This window comes from Hyla sarda, chromosome 7 (assembly GCF_029499605.1).
Source record: "Hyla sarda isolate aHylSar1 chromosome 7, aHylSar1.hap1, whole genome shotgun sequence".
Classification (NCBI taxonomy): Eukaryota; Metazoa; Chordata; class Amphibia; order Anura; family Hylidae; genus Hyla; species Hyla sarda.
In genome coordinates this window covers 5,105,189-5,132,806 of record NC_079195.1, presented here as the reverse complement: position 1 = coordinate 5,132,806, position 27,618 = coordinate 5,105,189, and the positions used below count along the sequence as shown (strand labels likewise).

At 43.9% G+C, this 27,618-nt stretch overlaps 1 protein-coding gene across 1 annotated transcript in view; it reads right to left on the bottom strand.

Annotated features, from left to right (window-relative positions):
* The window catches only part of LOC130281804 (uncharacterized), a 76,265-nt gene that overhangs the window by 33,736 nt on the left and 14,911 nt on the right, over positions 1–27,618 (bottom strand). Inside the window, exons 4-10 of the mRNA XM_056529435.1 lie at positions 21,875–21,931; positions 20,963–21,013; positions 17,636–17,701; positions 16,746–16,793; positions 15,468–15,512; positions 12,034–12,081; positions 2,668–2,712 (exon numbers count right to left, since the gene is read on the bottom strand). Of these exons, the coding sequence (XP_056385410.1) occupies positions 2,668–2,712; positions 12,034–12,081; positions 15,468–15,512; positions 16,746–16,793; positions 17,636–17,701; positions 20,963–21,013; positions 21,875–21,931 (360 nt within the window). The remainder of the gene's footprint in view (positions 1–2,667; positions 2,713–12,033; positions 12,082–15,467; positions 15,513–16,745; positions 16,794–17,635; positions 17,702–20,962; positions 21,014–21,874; positions 21,932–27,618) is intronic.

Genomic DNA, 27,618 nt, shown 5'->3' with positions numbered 1-27,618 from the left:
TCGTGGAGGGGTAAAGTAATACTTACAGCACCACACGGGGAACATTAAGCTGCTATCCGGCAGCAGCTTAAGCATTTTGTGCTGCTGGATAGCACTTACTGCGACGGCCCCGACATAAAAAAAAGCATCGTATGTCGATTTGATCATATGTCGGGCCATCGTAGGTCGGGGGGTCACTGTATGTTAAGAAAGGACACATCTTTACATGAAGCCCACACATACATACACAGCAAGGCACACTAGATGCAAACAACACTCTGATGCACATACAGTATATATACACACAGCACTGCAGCACACACAGTATATGTACACACAGCACTGCATCACACACAGTACACATACACACAGCACTGCTTCACATGCAATGGGTGCACACACAGTATGTATACACACAGCACTGCTGCATACACAGTACAAATACACACAGCACTGCTGCACACACAGTACATATACACACAACACTGCTGGACACACAGTACATATACACACAACACTGCTGGACACACAGTATATGTACACACAGCACTGCAGCACACACAGTATATGTACACACAGCACTGCAGCACACACAGTATATGTACACACAGCACTGCAGCACACAAAGTACACATACACACAGCACTGCAGCACACACAGTAAACATACACACAGCACTGCTGCACATGCAATGGGTGCACACACAGTATGTATACACACATCACTGCTGCATACACAGTACAAATACACACAGCACTACTACACACAATAGGTGCACACACAGTATGTTTACACACAGCACTGCTGCACACACAGTACACATACACACAGCACTGCTATACACACAGTACATATACACACAACACTGCTATACACACAGTACATATACACACATAACACTGCTGCACACACAGTACATATACACACAACACTGCTATACACACAGTACATATACACACAACACTGCTGCACACACAGTACATATACACACATCACTGCTTCACACACAATGGGTGCACACACAGTATGTATACACACAGCACTGCTGCACACACAGTACACATACACACAACACTGATGCACACACAGTACATGTACACACAACACTGCTGCACACACAGTACATATACACACAGCACTGCTTCACACACAATGGGTGCACACAGTATGTATACACATAGCACTGCTGCACACACAGTACACATACACACAGCACTGCTGCACACACTGTACATATACACACATCACTGCTGCACACACAGTACACATACATACAACACTGCTGCACACACAGTATATGTACACACAACACTGCTGAACACACAGTAAACATACACACACAGCACTGCTGCACACACAGTACATATACACACAATGCTGCTGCACACCCAGTATATGTACACACAACACTGCTGCACACACAGTACATATACACCCAGCACTGCAGCACACACAGTACACATACACACAGCACTTCTGCAAACAAAGTGCATATACACACAGTACTGCAGCACACACTGGTGCACAAACAATAGGTGCAAACACAGTATGTATACAAACAGCACTGCTGCACACACAGTATGTTTCCACATAGCACTGCAGCACACACTGCTATACACCCAGTACATATACACACAGCACTGCTGCGCACACAGTACATATACACACAACACTGCTGCACACACAGTACATATACACACAGCATTGCTGCACACACAGTACATATACACACAATGCTGCTGCACACACAGTACATATACACACAGCACTGCTGCACACACAGTACATATACACACAGCACTGCAGCACGCATAGTACATATACACACAGCATTGCTGCACACACAGTACATATACACACAGCATTGCTGCACACACAGTACATATACACACAATGCTGCTGCACACACAGTACATATACACACAGCACTGCTGCACACACAGTACATATACACACAACACTGCTGCACAAACAGTACATATACACACAACACTGCTATACACACAGTGCATATACACACAGCACTGCTGCACACACAGTACATATACACACAGTGCTGCTACACACACAATACATATACACACAGCACTGCTATACACAGTACATATACACACAGCACTGCTGCACACACAGTACATATACACACAGCACTGCTATACACACAATACATATACACACATTGCTGCTGCACACACAGTACATATACACACAGCACTGCTGCAAACACAGTACACATACACACACAGTAAACATACAAACAACACTGCTGCACACACACTATGTACACACAGCACTGCTGCACACACAGTACATATACACACAGCACTGCTGCACACACAGTACATATACACACAGTGCTGCTAAACACACAATACATATACACACAGCACTGCTGCACACACAATACATATACACACAGCACTGCTGCACACACAATACATATACACACAGCACTGCTGCACACACAGTACATATACACACAGCACTGCTGCACACACAATACATATACACACAGCACTGCTGCACACACAATACATATACACACAGCACTGCTGCACACACAGTACATATACACACAGCACTGCTGCACACACTGTACATATACACACATCACTACTGCACACACAGTACATATACACACAGCACTTCTGCACCCATTTGAAATGTTTGTAATTTTGTCAGACTTACCCAGAGCGTTATGATTTCATGTTCAGATAACGCATCAAAATCACTCTAGAAAGTGATAAACAGAGAGTAATAAGAATATGAGCAGTGAGTTCTGGTCAGGATACAAATATAAATATAGGAATCTCACTAAATTAATATAGGGTCGAGTACACAGAGGTAGGATCAGGATTTGGTTTGTATTCAGTGGCTGACTTGTTCAGAAGCAGACACCCTGTGACTTCTATGAACAGACAGGAGTCCCTGCTCCTGTATACTCTATGTCTTACTATTTAAAGGGGTAGTCCAGTGGTGAAAAACGTATCCCCTATCCTAAGGATAGGGGATACGTTTGAGATCGCAGGGGGTCCGACCGCTGGGGCCCCCTGCGATCTCTCTGTACGGGGCCCCGCCTCACCGGCCAGATAGCGGGTGTCGACCCCGCACGAAGCGGCGGCCGACACGCCCCCTCAATACATCTCAATGGCAGAGCCGGAGATTGCCGAAGGCAGCGCTTCGGCTCTGCCATAGAGTTGTATTGAGGGGGCGTGTCGGCCGCCGCCTCGTGCGGAGGTCGACACGCCCCCTTCCCGCTAGCTGTCGGGGCTCCGTACAGGAGATTGCAGGGGGCCCCAGCGGTCGGACCCCCCGCGATCTGCAACTTATCCCCTATCCTTAAGATAGGGGATAAGTTGTTCACCACTGAGTCACCACTGGGCTACTCCTTTAAGTGACATTTGTTGGGTCAGGCGCTGAGCATCCAGCCTTGGAAATACAGAGGGTGTTAGAGGTGAAGTATACTGCAGTGCTGCTTTCTTTCAGGTGACCCATTTGAGTGTGTGCATTTCCACTCAGTGTACAGGAGCAGGGACTCCTGTTTTTGATAGTAGTCCTGCTCCTGTACTGATTTGCCCAGACAAACCAGACATTTTTACTAAATTCTGAGTAAAACCCATTTCAGAGAACTACTCTTAATAGTTTCTGGGTCTGAGGATTTGATATAATCACCTACATAGCATTACTAAATCAGGGCTTCTCAATGTCTATCCACTGAGGCCTCACCGGACAGAACACGATCATGTCTGGGCCTCATCGGATAGAACACGGTCATGTCTGGGACTCATGGCACAGAACACGGTCATGTCTGGGCCTCAAAGGACAGAACACGGTCATGTATGGGCCTCACCGGACAAAAAACTATCATGTCTGGGCCTCATTGGACAGAACACGGTCATGTCTGAGCCTCACCGGACAGAACACGGTCATGTCTGAGCCTCACCGGACAGAACACGGTCATGTCTGAGCCTCACCGGACAGAACACGGTCATGTCTGGGCCTCACCGTACAGAACACAGTCATGTCTGGGCCTCACAGGACAGAACAAGGTCATGTCTGGGCCTCACCGGAAAGAACACGGTCATGCCACACCCCTACCCCTTAATTCCCTGGTTGAACTTGATGGACATATGTCTTTTTTCGACCGTACTAACTATGTAACTATGTAACTATGTCTGAGCCTTACCGGACAGAACACGGTCATGTTTGGGCCTCACCGGACAGAACACGGTCATGTCTGGGCCTCACTGGACAGAACACAGTCATGTCTGGGCCTCACCAGACAGAACACAGTCATGTCTGGGCCTCACCGGACAGAATACGGTCATGTCTGAGCCTCACTGGACAGAACACGGTCATGTCTGGGCCTCACTGGACAGAACACAGTCATGTCTGAGCCTCACTGGACAGAACACGGTCATGTCTGGGCCTCACTGGACAGAACACGGTCATGTCTGAGCCTTTCCGGACAGAACACGGTCATGTCTGGGCCTCACCGGACAGAACACGGTCATGGCTAGGACTCACGGCACAGAACACGGTCATGTCTGGGCCTCACAGGGCAGGACACGGTCATGTCTGGGCCTCACCAGACAGAAAACTATCATGTCTGGGCCTCATTGGACAGAACACGGTCATGTCTGAGCATCACCGGACAGAACATGGTCATGACTGGGCCTCATCGGACAGAACACGGTCATGTCTGAGCCTCATCGGACAGTACACGGTCATGTCTGGGCCTCACCTGACAGAAAACGGTCATGTCTGGGCCTCACCGGACAGAAAACTATCATGTCTGGGCCTCATTGGACAGAACACGGTCATGTCTGAGCCTCACCGGACAGAACACGGTCATGTCTGAGCCTCACCGGTCAGTATACGATCATGTCTGGGCCTCACTATACAGAACACGGTCATGTCTGGGCCTCACCGGACAGAACACGGTCATATATGAGCCTCACCGGACAGAAAACTATCATGTCTGGGCCTCATTGGACAGAATACGGTCATGTCTGAGCCTCACCGGACAGAACACGGTCATGTCTGGGCCTCACCGCACAGTACACAGGCATGTCTGAGCCTCACTGGACAGAACACGGTCATGTCTGGGCCTCACTGGACAGAACACGATCATGTATGAGCCTCACTGGACAGAACACGGTCATGTCTGGGCCTCACTGGACAGAAAACGGTCATGTCTGAGCCTCACTGGACAGAACACGGTCATGTCTGGGCCTCACCGGACAGAACACGGTCATGTCTGAGCCTCACCGGACAGAACACGGTCATGTCTGGGCCTCACCGGACAGAACACGGTCATGTCTGGGCCTCACCGGACAGAACACAGTCATGTCTGGGCCTCACCAGACAGAATACGGTCATGTCTGAGCCTCACCGGACAGAACACGGTCATGTCTGAGCCTCACTGGACAGAACACGGTCATGTCTGAGCCTCACTGGACAGAACATGGTCATGTCTGGGCCTCACTGGACAGAACACGGTCATGTCTGAACCTTTCCAGACAGAACACGGTCATGGCTGGGACTCATGGCACAGAACACGGTCATGTCTGGGGCTCACAGGGCAGAACACGGTCATGTCTGGGCCTCACCGGACAGAAAACTATCATGTCTTGGCCTCATTGGACAGAACACGGTCATGTCTGAGCCTCACCGGACAGAACATGGTCATGACTGAGCCTCACCGGACAGAACACGGTCATGTCTGAGCCTCACTGGACAGTACACGGTCATGTCTGGGCCTCACTATACAGAAAACGGTCATGTCAGGGCCTCACCGGACAGAAAATGGTCATGTCTGGGCCTCACTATACAGAACACGGTCACGTCTGAGCCTCACTGGACAGAACACGGTCATGTCTGAGCCTCACTGGACAGTACACGGTCATGTCTGAGCCTCACCGGACAGTACACAGTCATGTCTGGGCCTCACTATACAGAAAACGGTCATGTCAGGGCCTCACCGGACAGAAAATGGTCATGTCTGGGCCTCACTATACAGAACACGGTCACGTCTGAGCCTCACTGGACAGAACACGGTCATGTCTGAGCCTCACCCGGACAGAACACGGTCATGTCTGAGCCTCACCGGACAGTACACTGTCACCACTGGGCTACTCCTTTAAGTGACATTTGTTGGGTCAGGCGCTGAGCATCCAGCCTTGGAAATACAGAGGGTGTTAGAGGTGAAGTATACTGCAGTGCTGCTTTCTTTCAGGTGACCCATTTGAGTGTGTGCATTTCCACTCAGTGTACAGGAGCAGGGACTCCTGTTTTTGATAGTAGTCCTGCTCCTGTACTGATTTGCCCAGACAAACCAGACATTTTTACTAAATTCTGAGTAAAACCCATTTCAGAGAACTACTCTTAATAGTTTCTGGGTCTGAGGATTTGATATAATCACCTACATAGCATTACTAAATCAGGGCTTCTCAATGTCTATCCACTGAGGCCTCACCGGACAGAACACAATCATGTCTGGGCCTCATCGGATAGAACACGGTCATGTCTGGGACTCATGGCACAGAACACGGTCATGTCTGGGCCTCATCGGACAGAACACGATCATGTATGAGCCTCACTGGACAGAACACGGTCATGTCTGGGCCTCACTGGACAGAAAACGGTCATGTCTGAGCCTCACTGGACAGAACACGGTCATGTCTGGGCCTCACCGGACAGAACACGGTCATGTCTGAGCCTCACCGGACAGAACACAGTCATGTCTGGGCCTCACCGGACAGAACACGGTCATGTCTGGGCCTCACCGGACAGAACACAGTCATGTCTGGGCCTCACCAGACAGAATACGGTCATGTCTGAGCCTCACCGGACAGAACACGGTCATGTCTGAGCCTCACTGGACAGAACACGGTCATGTCTGAGCCTCACTGGACAGAACATGGTCATGTCTGGGCCTCACTGGACAGAACACGGTCATGTCTGAACCTTTCCGGACAGAACACGGTCATGGCTCAGACTCATGGCACAGAACACGGTCATGTCTGGGGCTCACAGGGCAGAACACGGTCATGTCTGGGCCTCACCGGACAGAAAACTATCATGTCTTGGCCTCATTGGACAGAACACGGTCATGTCTGAGCCTCACCGGACAGAACATGGTCATGACTGAGCCTCACCGGACAGAACACGGTCATGTCTGAGCCTCACTGGACAGTACACGGTCATGTCTGGGCCTCACTATACAGAAAACGGTCATGTCAGGGCCTCACCGGACAGAAAATGGTCATGTCTGGGCCTCACTATACAGAACACGGTCACGTCTGAGCCTCACTTGACAGAACACGGTCATGTCTGAGCCTCACTGGACAGTACACGGTCATGTCTGAGCCTCACCGGACAGTACACAGTCATGTCTGGGCCTCACTATACAGAAAACGGTCATGTCAGGGCCTCACCGGACAGAAAATGGTCATGTCTGGGCCTCACTATACAGAACACGGTCACGTCTGAGCCTCACTGGACAGAACACGGTCATGTCTGAGCCTCACCCGGACAGAACACGGTCATGTCTGAGCCTCACCGGACAGTACACGGTAATGTCTGGGCCTCACCAGACCGAACACGGTCATGTCAGGGCCTCACGGGACAGAAAATGGTCATGTCTGGGCCTCACCAGACCAAACACGGTCATGTCAGGGCCTCACCGGACAGAAAATGGTCATGTCTGGGCCTCACCGGAGAGAACACGGTCATGTCTGGGCCTCACCGGACAGAACACGGTCATGTCTGGGCCTCACTGGACAGAACACAGTCCTGTCTGGGCCTCACCGGACAGAACACAGTCATGTCTGGGCCTCACCGGACAGAACACAGTCATGTCTGGGCCTCACCGGACAGAACACAGTACTGTCTGAGCCTTACTGGACAGAACACGGTCATGTCTGAGCCTCACTGGACAGAACATGGTCATGTCTGAGCCTCACCGGACAGAACACAGTCATGTCTGGGCCTCACTGGACAGAACACGGTCCTGTCTGGGCCTCACCGGACAGAACACAGTCATGTCTGGGCCTCACCGGACAGAACACAGTACTGTCTGAGCCTTACCGGACAGAATACGGTCATGTTTGAGCCTCACTGGACAGAACACGGTCATGTCTGGGCCTCACTGGACAGAACACGATCATGTATGAGCCTCACTGGACAGAACACGGTCATGTCTGGGCCTCACTGGACAGAACACAGTCATGTCTGAGCCTCACCGGACAGAACACGGTCATGTCTGGGCCTCACCGGACAGAACACTGTCATGTCTGAGCCTCACCGGAAAGAATACGGTCATGTCTGGGCCTCAACGGACAGAATACGGTCATGTCTGTGCCTCACCGGACAGAACACGGTCATGTCTGAGCCTCACCGGACAGAACACGATCATGGCTGGGCCTCATTGGACAGAACACAGTCATGCCTGTGTTTTTCCGGCTAGTCAGTGAGTGACTGCGACTGTCACTCACTGACTCCTGGCTGGGTACCTGTCAGAACTATGACCGGGCCTCATAGTCTGGGGGGCCCGCAGGACTATGAGGCCCGCTCTTTCTAGGGCGCGGGCCCCTTAAGAAGTACGGCAGGGCCGGACAGGCCAGGGGCTGATGGGAGTCGACGTGCCCCGCGCAGGCACGCACGTCTACTCCTGTCACCTGACCTGTCCCAGCGCGATCTCCAGTCCATCATCTTCCCGACGGATCCTCCCCATACAGTGACACTCTGACAGGAGCAGCAGCTGCACCGAACCCCGGCAGGGTGAGTGAACGGGTGTGTGTGTGTGTGGGGGGGGGGGGGGTTTGGATGGGGGCTATGTTGTTTGCAGACTACAATGGTGATGAGAGGTGCAGGGGAACTGGTGCTTGGGGTGTTATAGGGGTGATGAGAGGGGGGGTTATGGGGGTAATGAGAGGTGCAGGGGGTGTTATGGGGGGATGAGAGGTGCAGGGGGGTGTTATGGGGGGATGAAAGGTGCATGGGGAGGTTATGGGGGTGATGAGAGGTGCAGGGGGTTATGGGGGTAATGAGAGGTGCAGGGGGTTATGGGGGTAATGAGAGGTGCAGGGGGGTGTTATGGGGGGGATGAGAGGTGCAGGGGGTGTTATGGGGGAATGAAAGGTGCATGGGGAGGTTATGTGGGAATGAAAGGTGCATGGGGAGGTTATGGGGGTGATGAGAGGTGCAGGGGGGTTATGGGGGTGATGAGAGATGCAGGGGGGTTATGGGGGGTGATGAGAGATGCAGCGGGTGTTATGGGAGTGACGAGAGATGCAGGGGGTGTTATGGGGGTGATGAGGGGGGGGTAGTTATGGGGTGATGAGAGGTGCAGGGGGCGTTATGGGGGTGATAAGAGGTGCAGGAGGGTGTTATGGGGGTGAAGAGAGGTGCAGGGGGCATTATAATAGTGATGAGGAGAGGTACGGGGGTTATAGTAGTGATGAGGGGAGGTGCGGGGGTTATAGCAGTGATGAGGAGAGGTGCGGGGGTTATAGTAGTGATGAGGAGAGGTGTGTGGGGGGGTTATAGTAGTGATGAGGAGAGGTGTGGGGGGGGTTATAGTAGTGATGAGGAGAGGTGTGTGTGGGGGGGGGTTATAGTAGTGATGAGAAGAGGTGTGTGGGGGGGTTATAGTAGTGATGAGGAGAGGTGCGGGGGGGTTATAGCAGTGATGAGGAGAGGTGCAGGGGTTATAGTAGTGATGAGGAGAGGTGTGGGGGGGTTATAGTAGTGATGAGGAGAGGTGCGGGGGTGGTTATAGTAGTGTTGAGGAGAGGTTTGGCAGGGGTTATGGGGGTGATGAGGAATGATGAGGACACAGAGGATAAGAGGTATTATATTTAGTGGGTATAGTGTGTGGCAGGATTATATTTAGTGGGTACAGTGTATAGCAGTATTATATTCAGGGTACAGTGTGTGGCAGGATTATATTTAGTGGGTACAGTGTATAGCAGTATTATACTCAGGTTACAGTGTATAGCATTATTATATTCAGGGTACGGTGTGTGGCAGGATTATATTTAGTGGGCACAGTGTATAGCAGTATTATATTCAGGGTACAGTGTATAGTATTATTATATTCAGGGTACAGTGTATAGCAGTATTATATTCAGGGTACAGTGTGTGGCAGTATTATATTTAGTGGGTACAATGTGTGGCAGTATTAAATTCGGAGTACAGTGTGTGGCAGTATTATATTCAGGTTACAGTGTGTAGCAGGATTATATTTAGTGGATACAGTGTATAGCAGTATTATATTTAGTGGGTACAGTGTACAGCAGTATTGTATTCAGGTTACAGTGTCTGGCAATATTATATTTAGGGTACAGTGTGGGGCAGTATTTTATTTAGGGTACAGTGTGTGACAGTATTTTATTTAGGGTACTGTGTGGGGCAGTATTATATTTAGTGGGTACAGTGAATAGCAGTATTATATTTAGTGGGTACAGTGTATGGCAGTATGCTATTCATGGTAGAGTGTGTGGCAGTATTATATTCAGGATACAGTGTGTGGCAGGATTATATTCAGGGTACAGTGTGTGGCAGTATTATATTTAGTGGGTACAGTGTATAGCAGTATTATATTCAGGGTACAGTGTGGGGCAGTATTTTATTTAGGTTACAATTTCTGGCAAGGTTATAATGATTACTGTCTTCATGCAGAGGATGAGGATCTGCTGACAGTGAGGAGCCAATGATGTCTGCATGTCAGACTCTGCAGAGAAGATGGAGCTGGGGGAAGACCTGGTCTCTGGACGAGATGAAGAAGAAAAGATAACAGAGAAGATGTCACTCAAGGCAGAAGACGTCACTCAGGTCACTGACATCATTGTGTGTTCTTATGACTGTCCCATCAGAGCTGTAGTCACTTGTAAGTTCTGCAGTGATGATGGGTAAAACTGTGTCCAATCTGTGTCTCTTCAGCTGTTACAAAACTACAACTCCCATAATGCCTGAGGCTCTCCAGACATGATGGGAGTTTTAGCTTTCCAACAGCTGGAGAACCACTTCAACCGAGGTGATCGGTGGGGGTCTCAGGCCTTGAGTTGTGTAAGGGGCCCCGAAATTTCTGCTGGCAGCCCTGCCAGTGCACATATGACAGGGAAACCAGTCTTGCCCAGTCACTAAACTGCTACTTACATCTGCCCATGGGGACTTCCTGGCTGAGGTGCGTGCAGTGAGTGACGTCATCGCAAGCACCTGGACGCTGACGTCCAGCGCAGAGCGTGCGATGATGTCACTTATAGCGCGCACCTCTGCCAGGAAGTCCCCATGGGCAAATGTAAGTAGTGCAGGCCAGGTAAGAGTGTGTGGGTGAGTGAGAGTGTGTGTGTGTTTGTTTGTTGGGGTTATTCTACGCTACCTTATGTGGGGAATCTATGCTACCTAATGTGGGGAATATATGCTATGCTACCTAATGTGGGGAATCTATGCTACCTAATGTGGGGAATATATGCTACGCTACCTAATGTGGGGAATCTATGCCATGCTACCTAATGTGGGGAATATATGCTATGCTACGCTACCTAATGTGGGGAATATATGCTGCGCTACCTAATGTGGGGAATATATGCTACGCTACCTAATGTGGGGAAATTATGCTACGTTACCTAATGTGGGGAAACTATGCAATGCTACCTGATGTGGGGAAACTATGCTACCTAATGTGGGGAATCTATGCTACCTAATGTGGGGGAACTGCTGCCTATCTAATGCAGATTAATGTGAGTTTTATGCATATTGTGCATATTTATGCATATAGTGCAATTTTATGGCATATAACTTATTTTTTTTTTGGGGGGGGGGGGGGGGGGGGGGCGCCCAGGCACATTCTTTGCACAGGGGCCCTCTGTTGTCTGTGTCCGCCCCTGTATGAAGCCACACCCCTTACGGAGGACACGCCCCTTTGGCATAAAGTGTCCAAAACTGTGCAAAACATGTAAGAAATACATAATTCATTTGAAGTCCTTTAGGACAATGTTCGGTACAAGTTTTGCTAAGAACATTTTTAGTAACTTTTTTTACTATTACCTCACAGAACAATTTATTCAGCTTGTCCACATCTTCTGGGACGTCTCTCTAGAAGAAAGGGAAAAAATTACATGAAAAGAAAAATAAATGTCTTTGTGGAGTGTTAGGGTCTATTCACACTACAGATTATCTCCTTAATGTGACCATTTAAGGTTCACAGTATAGCAGTAATATGAATGTGTACAGTATAGCAGTAATATTATTGTGTACAGTATAGCAGTAATATTATTGTAATAATGTGTACAGTATAGCAGTAATATTATTGTGTACAGTATAGCAGTAATATTATTGTAATAATGTGTACAGTATATCAGTAATATTATTGTGTACAGTATAGCAGTAATATTATTGTAATAATGTGTACAGTATATCAGTAATATTATTGTGTACAGTATAGCAGTAATATTATTGTAATAATGTGTACAGTATATCAGTAATATTATTGTGTACAGTATAGCAGTAATATTGTAATAATGTGTACAGTATATCAGTAATATTATTGTGTACAGTATAGCAGTAATATTATTGTAATAATGTGTACAGTATATCAGTAATATTATTGTAATAATGTGTACAGTATATCAGTAATATTATTGTGTACAGTATAGCAGTAATATTATTGTAATAATGTGTACAGTATATCAGTAATATTATTGTGTACAGTATAGCAGTAATGTTATTGTAATAACGTGTACAGTATATCAGTAATATTATTGTGTACAGTATAGCAGTAATATTAATGTAATAATGTGTACAGTATATCAGTAATATTATTGTGTACAGTATAGCAGTAATATTAATGTAATAATGTGTACAGTATAGCAGTAATATTATTGTGTACAGTATAGCAGTAAAATTTATGTATACAGTATAGTAGTAATATTAATGTGTACAGTTTAGCAGTAATATGAATGTATACAGTATAGCAGTAATATTATAGAGTACAGTAAAGTAATTATATTATTGTGTACAGTATAGTAATAATATCAATGTGTACAGTATAGCAGTAATATGAATTTATACAGTATAGCAGTAATATTAATGTGTACAGTATAGCAGTAATATTATTGTTTACAGTATAGCAGTAATATTAATGTGTACAGTATGGCAGTAATATTAATGTGTACAGTATGGCAGTAATATTAATGTGTACAGTATAGCAGTAATATTATTGTATACAGTATAGCAGTAATATTAATGTGTACAGTATGGCAGTAATATTAATGTGTACAGTATAGCAGTAATTTTAATGTGACCAGTATAGTGGTAATGTATACAGTATAGCAGTAATATTAAAGTGTACAGTCTAGTAGTAATAATGTATACAATATGGCAATATTATTCATGTGTACAGTATTGCAGTAATATTAATGTGTACAGTATAGCCATAATATTAATGTGTACATTATAGCAGTAATATTAATGAATACGGTATAGCAGTAATATGAGGGTGTACGTTATAGCAGTAATAACAGTGTGTACAATATAGCAGTTATATTAATGTTTAAAGTATAGCATTATTATTATTAATTTGTACAGTACAACAGTAATATGAAAGTGTTCAGTATAGCAATAATATTAATGTTCACATCATAGCAGCAATTTGAATGTATACAGTATAGCAGTAATATTAATGTCTATAGTTTAGCAGTAATATTAATGTATACAGTATAGCAATAATATGAATGTGTACAGTAAAGCAGTAATAAGCATACAGTATAGCAGTAATATTAATTTGTACAATAAATCAATAATATTAATGTATACAGAATAGCTGTAATAATAATGTGTACAGTATAGCAGTAATAGTAATGTGTACAGTATAGCAGTAATAGTAATGTGTAAAGTATAGCAGTAATAGTAATGTGTAAAGTATATCAATAATAGTAATGAGTACAGTATAGCAGTAATAGCAATGTGCACAGTATAGCAGTAATATTAATGTGTACAGTATAGCAGTAAAAATAATGTGTACATTATAGCAGTAATAATAATGTGTAGAGTATAGCAGTAATATGAATGTGTAAGGTATAGCAGTAATAGTAATGAGTACAGTATAGCAGTAATAGTAATGTGTACAGTATAACAGTAATATTGATGTGTACAGTAAAGCAGTAATATGAATGTGTACAGTATAGCAGTAATATGAATGTGTACAGTATATCAGCAATAGTAATGAGAACAGTATAGCAGTAATATGAATGTGTAAAGTAAGCAGTAATAGTAATGAGTACAGTACAGCAATAATAGTAATGTGTACAGTATAGCAGTAATAGTAATGTGTACAGTATAGCAGTAATATTAATGTGTACAATATAGCAATAATATGAATGTGTAAAGTATAGCAGTAATAGTAATGAGTACAGTATAGCAATAATAGTAATGTGTACGGTATAGCAGTAATATTAATGTGTGCAGTATAGCAGTAATAATAATGTGCACAGTATAGCAGTAATAATAATGTGTACAGTATAGCAGTAATATTAATGTATACAGTATAGCAGTAATAATAATGTGTACAGTATGGAAGTAATAATAATGTGTTCAGTATAACAGTAATAATAATGTGTACAGTATAGCAGTAATATTTTGTGTACAGTATAGCAGTAATATTGATGTGTACAGTATAGCAGTAATATTAATGTGTACAGTATAGCAGTAATATTAATGGTACAGTATAGCAGTAATATTGATGTGTACAGTATAGCAGTAATATTGATGTGTACAGTATAGCAGTAATATTTATGTGTACAGTATAGCAGTAATATTTACGGTACAGTACAGGCTGGATGCCACACATGTGGCCGCAGGATTTCCTGCACATATTGCTCAGCTGTTTGTGTCCCTCATATTACTACTGGGGGTGACCGATGTCCCATGTGCCGTCACATGACCTCTGCCCTCAACACCTTCTCAGAGATCAGAACAGCCTAGATGGCAGAATTCATTATAATGACTATCCTGTTTCAGATCATTTCATTTGGCTGGAGTTCTCCTTTAATTATGTGTATTGCACAATATTTTTTTTTTTTTTTGTACCAATTAAAGTTAGTTAGTACTTGCATTGAGGGGGGCGTGATGTCACTATGGGCGTGTCCGTGACGTCATGACCCCCGTAGCCCACACCCAACATTCGGAAAAAAATGTTCCAAACGCTGGGGCAGTGGAGTACCCCTTTAATTCTAATATAATTCTATGATTCCAATATTTTTTTTCTATTCCTATGAGCATTGAATGAAGCTGCATCATATATGAACATGTATTTATGTATTTATTTATTTATGTTTTTTTTTGTTTCCTCTTTCTTAGAAGTTTCAGAAAAAATTCTAAATACAATGTTCTGATATGGAATTGTTTGTAGAAAATATTTTTTTAAATGAGAGTTAAAATAAAAAATAACTATCTGTCCATGTGTAGAGGTGTAATGCTGATACCTGAAGGATCTTTGTCGCACATTCTGATGTCAAGGCCTCTCCTTCCTATAAAAACATAATCAGAAATGTGATTCTTATATATCAGTAATTCTTCCATCTATATAATCCATAATCATCAATAATGTCACATGACCTGTTATCAGGGAGAGATAAGAGGAATGTGTATAGGAAGGGGGCGGGCCAACCCCTGCATCGTGCGGCGGCCGACAGGGGATAGGGGCGTTCCTTTAGATTGCCGGGTGCAGCCCTGGAGACTTGTGATGTCACAGCCGCGCCCCGATCATGATGTCATGGCCACACACCCTCCTATAGACTTGCATTGAGGGGGCGTGGCCGTGATGTCACAAGTCTCCAGCGCTGAACTCAATGCTCAAAACGAACACTGGGTGCAGCAGGGAGATTGCGGGGTCCCCAGTGGTGGGACCCCCACGATCAGACATCTTATCCCCTATCCTTTGGATAGAGGATAAGATGTTTAGGGGCGGAATACCTATTTAACCCCTTCATGACCCAGTTATTTTCTTTGGCTCACGTTTTTTTCCTCCTCCCCATCCAAGACCCATAACTTTTTTTTTTTTTTCACTGACAAATTGTATCAGGGCTCATTTTTTGTGGGATAAGTTGTACTTTCAATTGGCGCATTTTATTTTATCATATAATGTATTACTGAACAAGAAAAAAATATATATGTAGGGCAACAATAAAAAGCATTCAAAATAATAAAAAAATAGAAATGCGCAATTTCGATCAGCAATTATTTTTTCAGAGTTCGCAATAAGATGAATATGACATGTTACCTTTATTCCAAACTCTGATCATTTTTGTTTTGTTTTATGACCCCTACGAAGCGAATTTTAGAAGGTACCACTTTTGCGTATATGTGACTTTTTGATCACTTTTAACTATGTTTTTTTCTGGGACATAATGTATCACAAATTAGCAATTTTAATGTCTGTGAATTTTTTGCATAATTTAACACATAATTTAAAAGTTGGGACAATTATGCACACGGCTATACCAAATATCTATATCATTCTTTTTTTATTTTTTATTTTTACAGTGTTTTAGTAAAAAAAATGGGAAAAGGTGGAAAGTGGATTTTTATTGGGGTGGGGATTATTTTTTAAAACATTTTTTAACTTTTTTTTTACACGTTTTTTGCCATAAGTACATGGATTACATAGATTAGTGTAACACTATTGAATTACCTCTTCTTTTTACTTAGTCAAAAAATAACTATAAAAAGTATAAACTTTTGCGGTATAATTTTGACCTTACCAGGTAGCATATGAAATCTGTGATAGGTTGAGTAAAATCCAATATGTCCTGGGGAATACAAAATGGTAGAAATTCTTAAAGATTCATGTTGTGACCAATGGAGGAAATATATACTTTGTCTTGTCATGTCTATAGAGGTCTATAGAGGTGCACATAGCATAGACAATTAATTTTTGGGTTATTTGGGGGTAAAATCACGGAATAAACATAAATGCAGCAATATATGCAATGTAGAAACACAGCCTTGGTGGGAGGTGTATAAATACTATATATCCTGATCCCAGAGAGATAGCAGCAGTATACAGATAGAGCTAGAGGGGAGGTATTTAACTACTATATATCCTGATCTCCTAAAGATAGCAGCAGCAATATATAGATGGAGCTGGAGGGAGGAGTATAACTACTATGTATACTGATCCCAGAGAGATAGCAGCAGTATACAGATAGAGATGGGAGGGGAAGAATGTGGAAGCTAGCAGGAGTGATCTGATAGGGTAATATGTGGTCTTGAAGTTAATTAGCTGATCCAGGACAGACCACTTTCTCCGACACCTTAAACATTATGATTTTCTGTAGATCAGGCTGGTGATCACATGACCCTGGTACAGTAATGAATTGTATTGATACAGTTGTGCTTGAATAAAATAACAAATATTATTTACTATATAGACCTTTGTATGTATAAACCTCTATTGTATGTTGTTCTATCAGAAAACTAAAAATATTAAAAAACTAAAACAATATTAAAAAATAATATTAGAAAACTAAAACAATATTGGAAATCAATGAAATGTAACCTGTTTCATGGCTTTCACTTGAGTCCTATACTAATTTATTATTATCTCTCTAATGCCCCCTATAGGATAAAGTAAGAAATACAGAAAACTTACCGCAATCCTCCCCACAGGCTTTCCGATTTCTTTGATCCGTTTTGCGGCATTTCCTAATAGATCCTCCTGTAGTTGGATACAAATATCTTATTATGTTACAAAGATCAATTCCAGAAAAACAAACAAACTTTCCCATCATTATTTTTACATTGTGACCCATAAAAAACCTTTATGACTGCGAAAAAGATAAAATGGAGAATTTCAGAAATATAATTTCGATTAATTATATTAATTTAGATTTTGGATCCTTTCTTTTTGGTCTAGACAGAAGGACTGGGCTGGATTTGGAATGTAAAGTTCATGTTGCGGAATCTTCATGGTTTGGTTTCCTGAACAGATCGGATACAATGTCTCGTGTTTGGTGACTTGTGTTTAGCGGAAACCACAATACAGTAAAATATAAGGTGAACTAAATATGGAAACAAATTTATCTTCAGCCAAAAACATCTTATACCCTATCCAAAAAGATGTCTGATCGTGGGGCTCCCGCCTCCGGGGAGCTCCACTATCTAGGCTGCAGCAACCCAGACATATGGTTGAAATAATTTTTATTGGATTTCTTTTTTTGAGAAATTTACAACAAAGGAAAGATTGGCCAAAGAAAACCACGTGGCCAAGGAACAATACATAACAAATATAACACAGTTATATAAATATTACTAAAGCGATCACTCAGCTGTATGCAGAAATATTAATTTGCAGAATAATGTCTTTGGATGTTGCGGATATTATAGACATATCCGGTAGATCATTATAGGTCATCTTGAAAAATAAAAACATCACATAAGCAATTTTAAAGTATTTTATAGTCATACCTATAACTCTGTAGCGAAGAATAGGATTTTTCATGACTAGATCCCGTAGTCCTCCCCTCTCTCGTCACAGGAAGACTTACCGGAAATATGTGCAAAGTGTGACACCCAGTAATCATAAGTAGTAATGGGTAGTTAGAGTAGTACCATTTAATAATATAGGCTGAACATAATTTAATGGAATGGATCCCAGAACAGCATGAAATCTAATAAAACCGTGATAGAAGTGATGTGCATGGTTAATTAGCAACACCTAGGCCAGTGGATAGTGCTTCGTCCAGGTCTTCCATCTTGACTCGCAGGTCCGTCTGTTGTTTAGCTTCCAAGCGTACGTCGTTTCGTAAAAACAATTGGACTTGACTGCTTCTATAATGTCAGCTGTAGAAGGGACAGAAGAGGATTTCCACCTAGCTGCAAGTTGGGATCTGTAGGCTATTAGGATATGGCATAAAGGTGTTCTAGAAGCGGCGTCTGCTGTGTGAAGGCCTATGTTTAAAAGTACAAGTTTGCTGGATATGGATAATGACTTGTGTGAAACCAGTTGTACTAATTCCTCCACGCCTTTTTTCCATGTGTGAAGTGCAGGACACGACCAGAAAATGTGACTTATGGTGCCTGTCAACCCGCATCCCCTCCAACATAGTTGGGAACATGAGGGGATCATGTAATGCAATTTGGCCGGGGTATAGTACCACATAGATACCATCTTGAAAAATTGTTCTCTATGGCCTAAACACGATGTGTGTTTATTTAAAGATTTAAGAGCCTGAGCCCATTCATAGTTAGAGATTGTCAGGTTTAATTCTTTTTCCCACTTAGAATGCTGTGTCCTATTAGTTATATATAGGTCGTTATTGTAGAACTGATATAATGGCTTAAGGGTAATTTTCGAGATGGAGTCAGAGGATAGGTTCATGAGGTCTACAAGCGTTTGAGGAATGGATACTGTGGGTTGGGGAAATTGTTTCAAATGTTTGACAATTATGTTATATGATCTTCTCTCTGCATCTGGTAAACCGTATATCGATTGTAGTTCTTCAAAAGATATTCGTTTATTGTCTTTGTACAAATGTTTTAGTGAAGTAATGCCTCTATCTGTCCAAGTTTGAAATTGAACTTCACTCAATGCCGGATGACTGGCGATGAGGGGCGGAGGGTCGGGACATCCATTATCCCCCTCCCATAGACTTGCATTGAGGGGGCGTGGCCGTGATGTCATGAGCCTCTGGCGCCGCACCCAACGCTATAAATGAACACAGGGTGCAGCATGGAGATCGCAGGGGTCCCCAGCAGTGGGACCCCCGCCATCAGACATCTTATTCCCTATCCTTTAGATATGGGATAAGATGTCTAGGGTGGAGTACCACTTTAAGGCTTTTTTTATAAGGGTCCATAAATGGGCAAATGAGCGTTTCTAATGTTTCTTATCAAATCTTTTGATAAGTCATAACTCTACGATAGATCAAAACTTTTTAAATTCTTTTTTAAATTTTGGAATCTCTCTTTGTTCTGCCGGAGATAATCTGCAGCCAACAGCTCAGAATTCACCTCCAAAGGATAGGGGATAAGATGTCTGATCGCGGAGCGCCTGCCACTGGGACCCCGGGATCTCTGTGCAGAATTCTCCACATTCTATGGGGGGCTGCTGCTCCAGTCTCGGAAACCTCTGTGCAGCACGGAGATCGTGGAGGGTCCCAGCGGCAGGCAGGCCCCAGCGATCAGACATTTTATCCCCTATTATTATTGTGTGTCTATTCTTTTACAAAAATAAAAAGAGAATAGAATGATCTACCATATTTTTCGCCATATAGGATGCTCCGGCATATAAGACGCACCCAATTCCGCAGGGTAAAGACCACTGGTATAGGAGGTAATACTCACGTGTCCCCGCTGCTCCGGACACATCACCGCTCGTCACCGCTACCCTGGATGTCACCCTCCATCGCTGTCGCCAAATCCCCGGGGTGTCCCCGTCGCTCCGGAACGTCTCTGCTGCCCGGTATCCTCGCTCTCCGTCACCGCCATCACGTCGCTACGCACGCCGCTACTATTGGATGACGGGACGGCGTGCGCTACGATGTGATGACGATGAAGGAGAGCGCTGCCATGCAGGGGATCCCGGCACAGAGCAGACACCGAGGAGGCAGGTAAGGTCCCTCCTGATGCAGCCGGGTTAGTGTCACTTTCGCTTCAGATGTGGCGGTCAGCTTTGATCACTGCGTCTGAAGGGTTAATACAGGGCATCACCGCAATTGGTGATGTCCTGTATTAGCCGCGGGTCCCGGCCGTTGATGACTGCAGGGACCGCCGCGATAGGACAGGGTTTTAATGTGTATTTGCCATATAAGACGCACCAACTCCCCCCCCCCCCCCCTCCAGTTTTGGGGAAGAAAAAGTGTGTCTTATAGAGTGAAAAATTCTTCTTCTTCTATGGTCACAATATGTATGGTCTACAGTATGTAACATCATGGAGGCAAATTCTTACCCAGACAGAGTTGTATCAGTATTTACTTACAAATGTGTTGCCATTACTAAGGAATCCATCAGGGCCACAACCGGCACAAGCCTGAAAAAGGATTAGAAGATGAAATATCCATTATTGTAAGTAATGTGGTGCACAAATATTCGTAATGCAAAGTTTTATCGTGAATATCGGCACTTCGCAATTTTGCGAATATTTAGAATATAGTGCTATACATTCATAATGATGTATATTCATTATTTTTTTCACATGCAAATTTTTATGTGAATTTTTATGCACATTTTCGCATGGAAAGAAAAAATAATGTACATAGCGAATATGCTAATTTTGGGAACATAGGACGAATAATCGTCAATATATTCGTGAAGTATCGCAAATTCGAATTTGGCCCCTGCTGCTCATCACTAATTATAAGACATTATTGACATTGTGTATTGTAGAAGCATAGAATGGGTCGGCAGATAAGAACCATTTGGCCCATCTAGTCTGCCCAATATTCCCAACATTTTTATTTCCATGTTGAATCAGCTCGGTAATAATTTAGGATAAACATATAGGGGAAATTCAATCATTGGTCTCACAGTTTGTATCAGATGCTTTGTTGAGACTTTTCATAGCGACTTTTACTTTAAAAGGTTGATTTCAGTAGATATCATAAAGTGGTAAGGAATTTATGATATGCAACATTTCAGTTTGTCGCATCTTTTGTCGCAACTGCTTTAAGTTAGGCACAAATCTACACCAGCCCTGACTTGGCTTACAAAACTGACTGCAAACATTCGGCATGCCCCCTCCCATAGACTTGCATTGAGGGGGCGGGATGGGACATCATGAGGGGTGGGGCTATGATGTCACGAGCTCCCGGCGCTGGCTCCAGCGTTCAAAACAGTTTGTTCCAAATGCTGAGCAGCGGAGTACCCCTTTAAAAGAATGTTCTCTTCTTACCAATGTCTGTATGAGGTCTTCAGAAGTTTCATTATAGTTTTTGGTATTGTCATCAAACTGTGGAATAAGAATAGAAAGAGTAATAAAATACAATGTATGTGAGATCAGGTGATCAGCGGTGATCAGGCTGCTGCGGGGAGGGGGCGGGGTTATTACTGTCAGTCTAGAGAATTGTCCATCTTTGTGATGTTCTCTGTGTCAGAGCTGAGGTCTGTAGGACGGCGCAGTATGAGCGTCCGTGTCTGTCTACATACGGGACTATACATTGTTCTGTGAGCTGCATATGGAAACCTGATCCCTGCTCAGCCTGAGATACCGGCTTCTACCTGAGGGGGCAGCGCAGGATCAGGACAAGTGTTCAGCCTCTGGATAGAAACAATAAATGCTACATTCACTGACAGCAAGCAGAGGTCTTCAGAATAGTGCAATCATATATAAATATTATACATTTACATAAATTTGTATATAAACCAGAGGACCCCGTTTTGTGTCCTTCTCAGTTCTATCATGTCTCCTCTGTTACATAATATCGGTGATAATAATCGGGGTTATGTTATATATTCTCTCATTCTGGATGTAGAGACATGAAAAGTTATAATTCATTCTTGACGTATCAGGACTCAGAATTGTAGAGATGAGAATTTGAGGTTTATTTCCCCAGTTATATAAGAGTTACATATAGAGTGAACATTAGTATTTCCAGCATTCTCTATAGGAGAACTGTATAGATGACTGACAGCAGGAATACGGGACCTTCACCCCCCGCACTTTCTTCTCTCATTCATCTACTGATCAGGAGAAGAGGAGGTCCCTGTGCTAAGGACAATATAGGAACAGGAGGATTATGGGGCTTTTATTAGACCTTGTTCACACCAGATCACAGAGGTATAACAGCCATGTTGGGTCAGTCTACAGATATGGGAAATCTTTGGGGTTCTGATATTTCTGACAACATGAATAGCGCTGCAGACTGTATTATTACTGGGGCCAGAAATACCCAAGAGGATGAGGAAACCCCCCGGGGCTCTGATTCTAATGAGGAAACCCTTTGGGACTCTGATTCTAATGAGGAAACCCCTCAGGGCTCTGATTCTAATGAGGAAACCCCTCAGGGCTCTGATTCTAATGAGGAAACCCCTCGGGACTCTGATTCCAATGAGGAAACCCCTTGGGGCTCTGATTCCAATGAGGAAACCCCTCAGGGCTCTGATTCCAATGAGGAAACCCCTCGGGGCTCTGATTCTAATGAGGAAACCCCTCAGGGCTCTGATTCCAATGAGGAAACCCCTCAGGGCTCTGATTCTAATGAGGAAACCCCTCTGGGCTCTGATTCCAATGAGAACAGAACTTTCTGACATTTCTTTCTAAATTACATAGTAATAAATTGATGGCTCAGATTTCCCAAGTCTGGTTTTCAATTTCTCATTCGCTAGATCAATTATTTTCTGATTCCCCATAGTGGAGTTGACTGGTTTTTACATGTGACTCAGTGTGGCTTTTAGTCCAATCATCATTAATGGGAAAACAGACAATTTAACTTTGTCTTTGCAGTTCCATTACACCATTATATGACAACTGGCATCAAAAACTGTAGGAAAATAATTAGTAAATATCTTGGGACAATCAATGAAAAATTAGGGGTGTCGCTAAAATATAAACATTTTAATATTCCTCTTTAAAACACACCAGATAGAAATAAGTGGATACCAAAAGTGATAGGTAGGAGTACTCAAATATGGCAGCCGGAGGTAGGTTGATAAAGATACATTATAATATCTCCCTACAAGCCATACCTATAGATATCCCTAATAGATATACGGGATATACACCTATATTTGGACACTAAATAACAAAGGATACCAGATATCATTTATATCCCTGGCTATTGTGCACCAACAAGAACAGCAACAATCTTGAAAGTTAGCATGTTATGTATGTTCCCATGTACAAAAAATGTTCCCAACGCATTTTTGTCCGTGTGCAAATAGAGTGCACAGAGACGTCCTCAGGGGAACCTCATTATTAAGTCACTTAGAGAGTTATTGATAAACTGTTGCTATTGGATATGGGCATGATTAGCCCCAATACAAATTAATAGTCAATCATAGGTTAATAAATAACAACGATTTATCAATAACTCTCTAAGTGACTTAATAATGAGGTTCCCCTGAGGACGTGTTTGTGCACTCTATTTGAACACGGACAGAAATGCGTTGGGAAAATTTTTTTGTACATGGGAACGTTTATACATAACATGCTAACTTTCAAGATTGTTACCGTTCTTGTTGGTACAATATGTCTACTTTATGTTTGCCTCATAAAATTTATGAGTTTTTACTTTTGGAAGACACCAGAGGGCTTCAAAGTTCAGCAGCAATTTTTAAATTTTTCAAAAAATTTTCAAACTCGCAATTTTTCATGGACCAGTTCAGGTTTGAAGTGGATTTGAAGGGTCTTCATATTAGAAATACCCCATAAAAGACCCCATTATAAAAACTACACCCCCCAAAGTATTCAAAATGACATTCAGTAAGTGTATTAACCCTTTAGGTGTTTCACAGGAATAGCAGCAAAGTGAAGGAGAAAATTCAAAATCTTCATTTTTTACACTCGCATGTTCTTTCAATTTTTGAATTTTTGCAAGGGGTAAAAAGGAGAAAATTTTTACTTGTATTTGAAACCCAATTTCTCTCGAGTAAGCACATACCTCATATGTCTATGTTAATTGTTCGGCGGGCGCAGTAGAGGGCTCAGAAGGGAAGGAGCGACAAATGGTTTTTGGGGGGCATGTCACCTTTAGGAAGCCCCTATGGTGCCAGGACAGCAAAAAAACACACATGGCATACCATTTTGGAAACTAGACCCCTCAGGAAACGTAACAAGGGGTAAAGTGAACCTTAATACCCCACAGGTGTTTCACGACTTTTGCATATGTAAAAAAAATATATATTTTTTACCTAAAATGCTTGATTTCCCAAAAATTTTACATTTTTAAAAAGTGTAATAGCAGAAAATACCCCCCAAAATTTGAAGCCCAATTTCTCCCGATTCAGAAAACACCCCATATGGGGGTGAAAATTGCTCTGCTGGCGCACTACAGGTCTCAGAAGAGAAGGAGCCACATTTGGCTTTTTGAAAGCAAATTTTGCTCTGGGGGCATGCCGCATTTAGGAAGCCCCTATGGTGCCAGGACAGCAAAAATACACACATGGCATACCATTTTGGAAACTAGACCCCTCAGGGAACGTAACAAGGGGTAAAGTGAACCTTAATACCCCACAGGTGTTTCACGACTTTTGCATATGTAAAAAAAATTATTATTTTTTTACCTAAAATGCTTGGTTTCTCAAAAATTTTACATTTTTAAAAAGAGTAATAGCAGAAAATACCCCCCAAAATTTGAAGCCCAATTTCTCCCGATTCAGAAAACACCCCATATGGGGGTGAAAAGTGCTCTGCTGGCGCACTACAGGTCTCAGAAGAGAAGGAGTCACATTTGGCTTTTTGAAAGCAAATTTTGCTATGGGGGCATGCCGCATTTAGGAAGCCCCTATGGTGCCAGTACAGCAAAAAAAAAAACACATGGCATACCATTTTGGAAACTAGACCCCTCGGGGAACGTAACAAGGGGTTAAGTGAACCTTTATACCCCACAGGTGTTTCATGACTTTTGTATATGTAAAAAAAAAAATTTTTTTTACCTAAAATGCCTGTTTTCCCAAAAATTTTACATTTTTAAAAAGGGTAATAGCAGAAAATATCCGCCAAAATTTGAAGCCCAATTTCTCCCGAGTACGGCGATACCCCATATGTGTCCCTAAACTGTTGCCTTGAAATACGACAGGGCTCCAAAGTGAGAGCGCCATGCGCATTTGAGGCCTAAATTAGGGACTTGCATAGGGGTATTCTACGCCAGTGATTCCCAAACAGGGTGCCTCCAGCTGTTGTAAAACTCCCAGCATGCCTGGACAGTCAGTGGCTATCTGGCAATACTGGGAGTAGTTGTTTTGCAACAGCTGGAGGCTCCGTTCTGGAAACAGTGGCGTACCAGACGTTTTTCATTTTTATTGGGGAGGGGAGGGGGGCTGTGTAGGGGTATGTGTATATGTAGTGTTTTTTACTTTTTATTTTATTTTGTGGTAGTGTAGTGTTTTTAGGGTACAGTCGCACGGGCGGGGGTTCTCAGTAGTTTCTCGCTGGCAGTTTGAGCAGCGGCAGAAAATTTGCTGCAGCTCAAACTTGCAGCCGGATACTTACTGTAATCCTCCGCCCATGTGAGTGTACCCTGTACGTTCACATTGGGGGGGGAGGGGAACATCCAGCTGTTGCAAAACTACAACTCCCAGCATGGACGGTCTATCAGTGCATGCTGGGAGTTGTAGTTTTGCAACAGCTGGAGACACACAGGTTGTGAAACACCGAGTTTGGTAACAAACTCAGTGTTTTGCAACCAGTGTGCCTTCAGCTGTTGCAAAAGCTACAACCCCCAGCATGTACGGACAGCGGAAGGGCATGCTGGGTCTTGTAGTTATGCAACAGCCGGAGGCATACTACATTGGCTGGGGATGCTGGGGATTGTAGTTATGCAACAGCTGGAGACACACTGGTTTACTACTTAACTCAGTGTGCCTTCAGCTGTTGCAAAACTACAACTCTCAGCAGACACCGACAGCCAACGGGCATGCTGGGAGTTGTAGTTATGCAACCACCAGATGTACCACTAAAACTCCCAGCATGCACTTGAGCTGTTTGTGCAAGCTGGGAGTTGTAGTTACACAACAGCTGAAGGTACACTTTTCCATAGAAAGAATGTGCCTCCAGCTGTTGCAAAACTACAAGTCCCAGCATGCCCATAAGGGCATGCTGGGAGTTGTGGTGGTCTGCCTCCTGCTGTTGCATAACTACAGCTCCCAGCATGCCCTTGTTGCATGCTGGGAGCTGTTGCTAAGCAACAGCAGGAGGCTGTCACTCACCTCCAACGATCCACACAGGACTGTCCCTCGCCGCCGCCGCCGTCGCTCCTGGGGCCCCGATCCCAACAGGGATGTCGGGGATCGGGGTCCCCAGCACCCGGGGTCGTCTTCCCGCACCCGCTCACGTTCTCCGGAAGAGGGGCGGAGCGGGTTGCGGGAGTGACACCCGCAGCAGGCGCCCTGATTGGTCGGCCGGTAATCCGACGAATCAGGGCGATCATGAGGTGGCACCAGTGCCACCTCACCCCTGCAGGCTCTGGCTGTTCGGGGCTGTCTCTGACAGCCCCGATCAGCCAGTAATTCCGGGTCATCGGGTCACTGGAGACCCGATTGACCCGGAATCCGCCGCAGATCGCTGGACTGAATTGTCCGACAAGGGGGGGCATAATGACCCCCTGGGCGATATGCCGGGATGCCTGCTGGACGATTTCAGCAGGCATCCGGCTCCGGCTCCCCTCCGGCTAGCGGCGGGGGCCGGAAATGCTCAGGGCGTATCCATACGCCCTCGGTCCTTAAGGACTTGGAAACGGGGGCGTATGGATACGCCCTATGTCCTTAAGGGGTTAAGCCAGTATAACATGCACCTGTCAGAATCAAAAACGTTTTATATGTTGGCAATATGAGCATCTTGGCAAGACAATAATCTTTCTTATATACTTTATATAAAACATCTCCTTTTTATAGAAATCATGGGGTCCCCATACCATCCAGAACATAACCCTGCCTGGCTGCAGCATTTTCTTTGTCCAAGTTGAAGCACAGGCAGGGGCA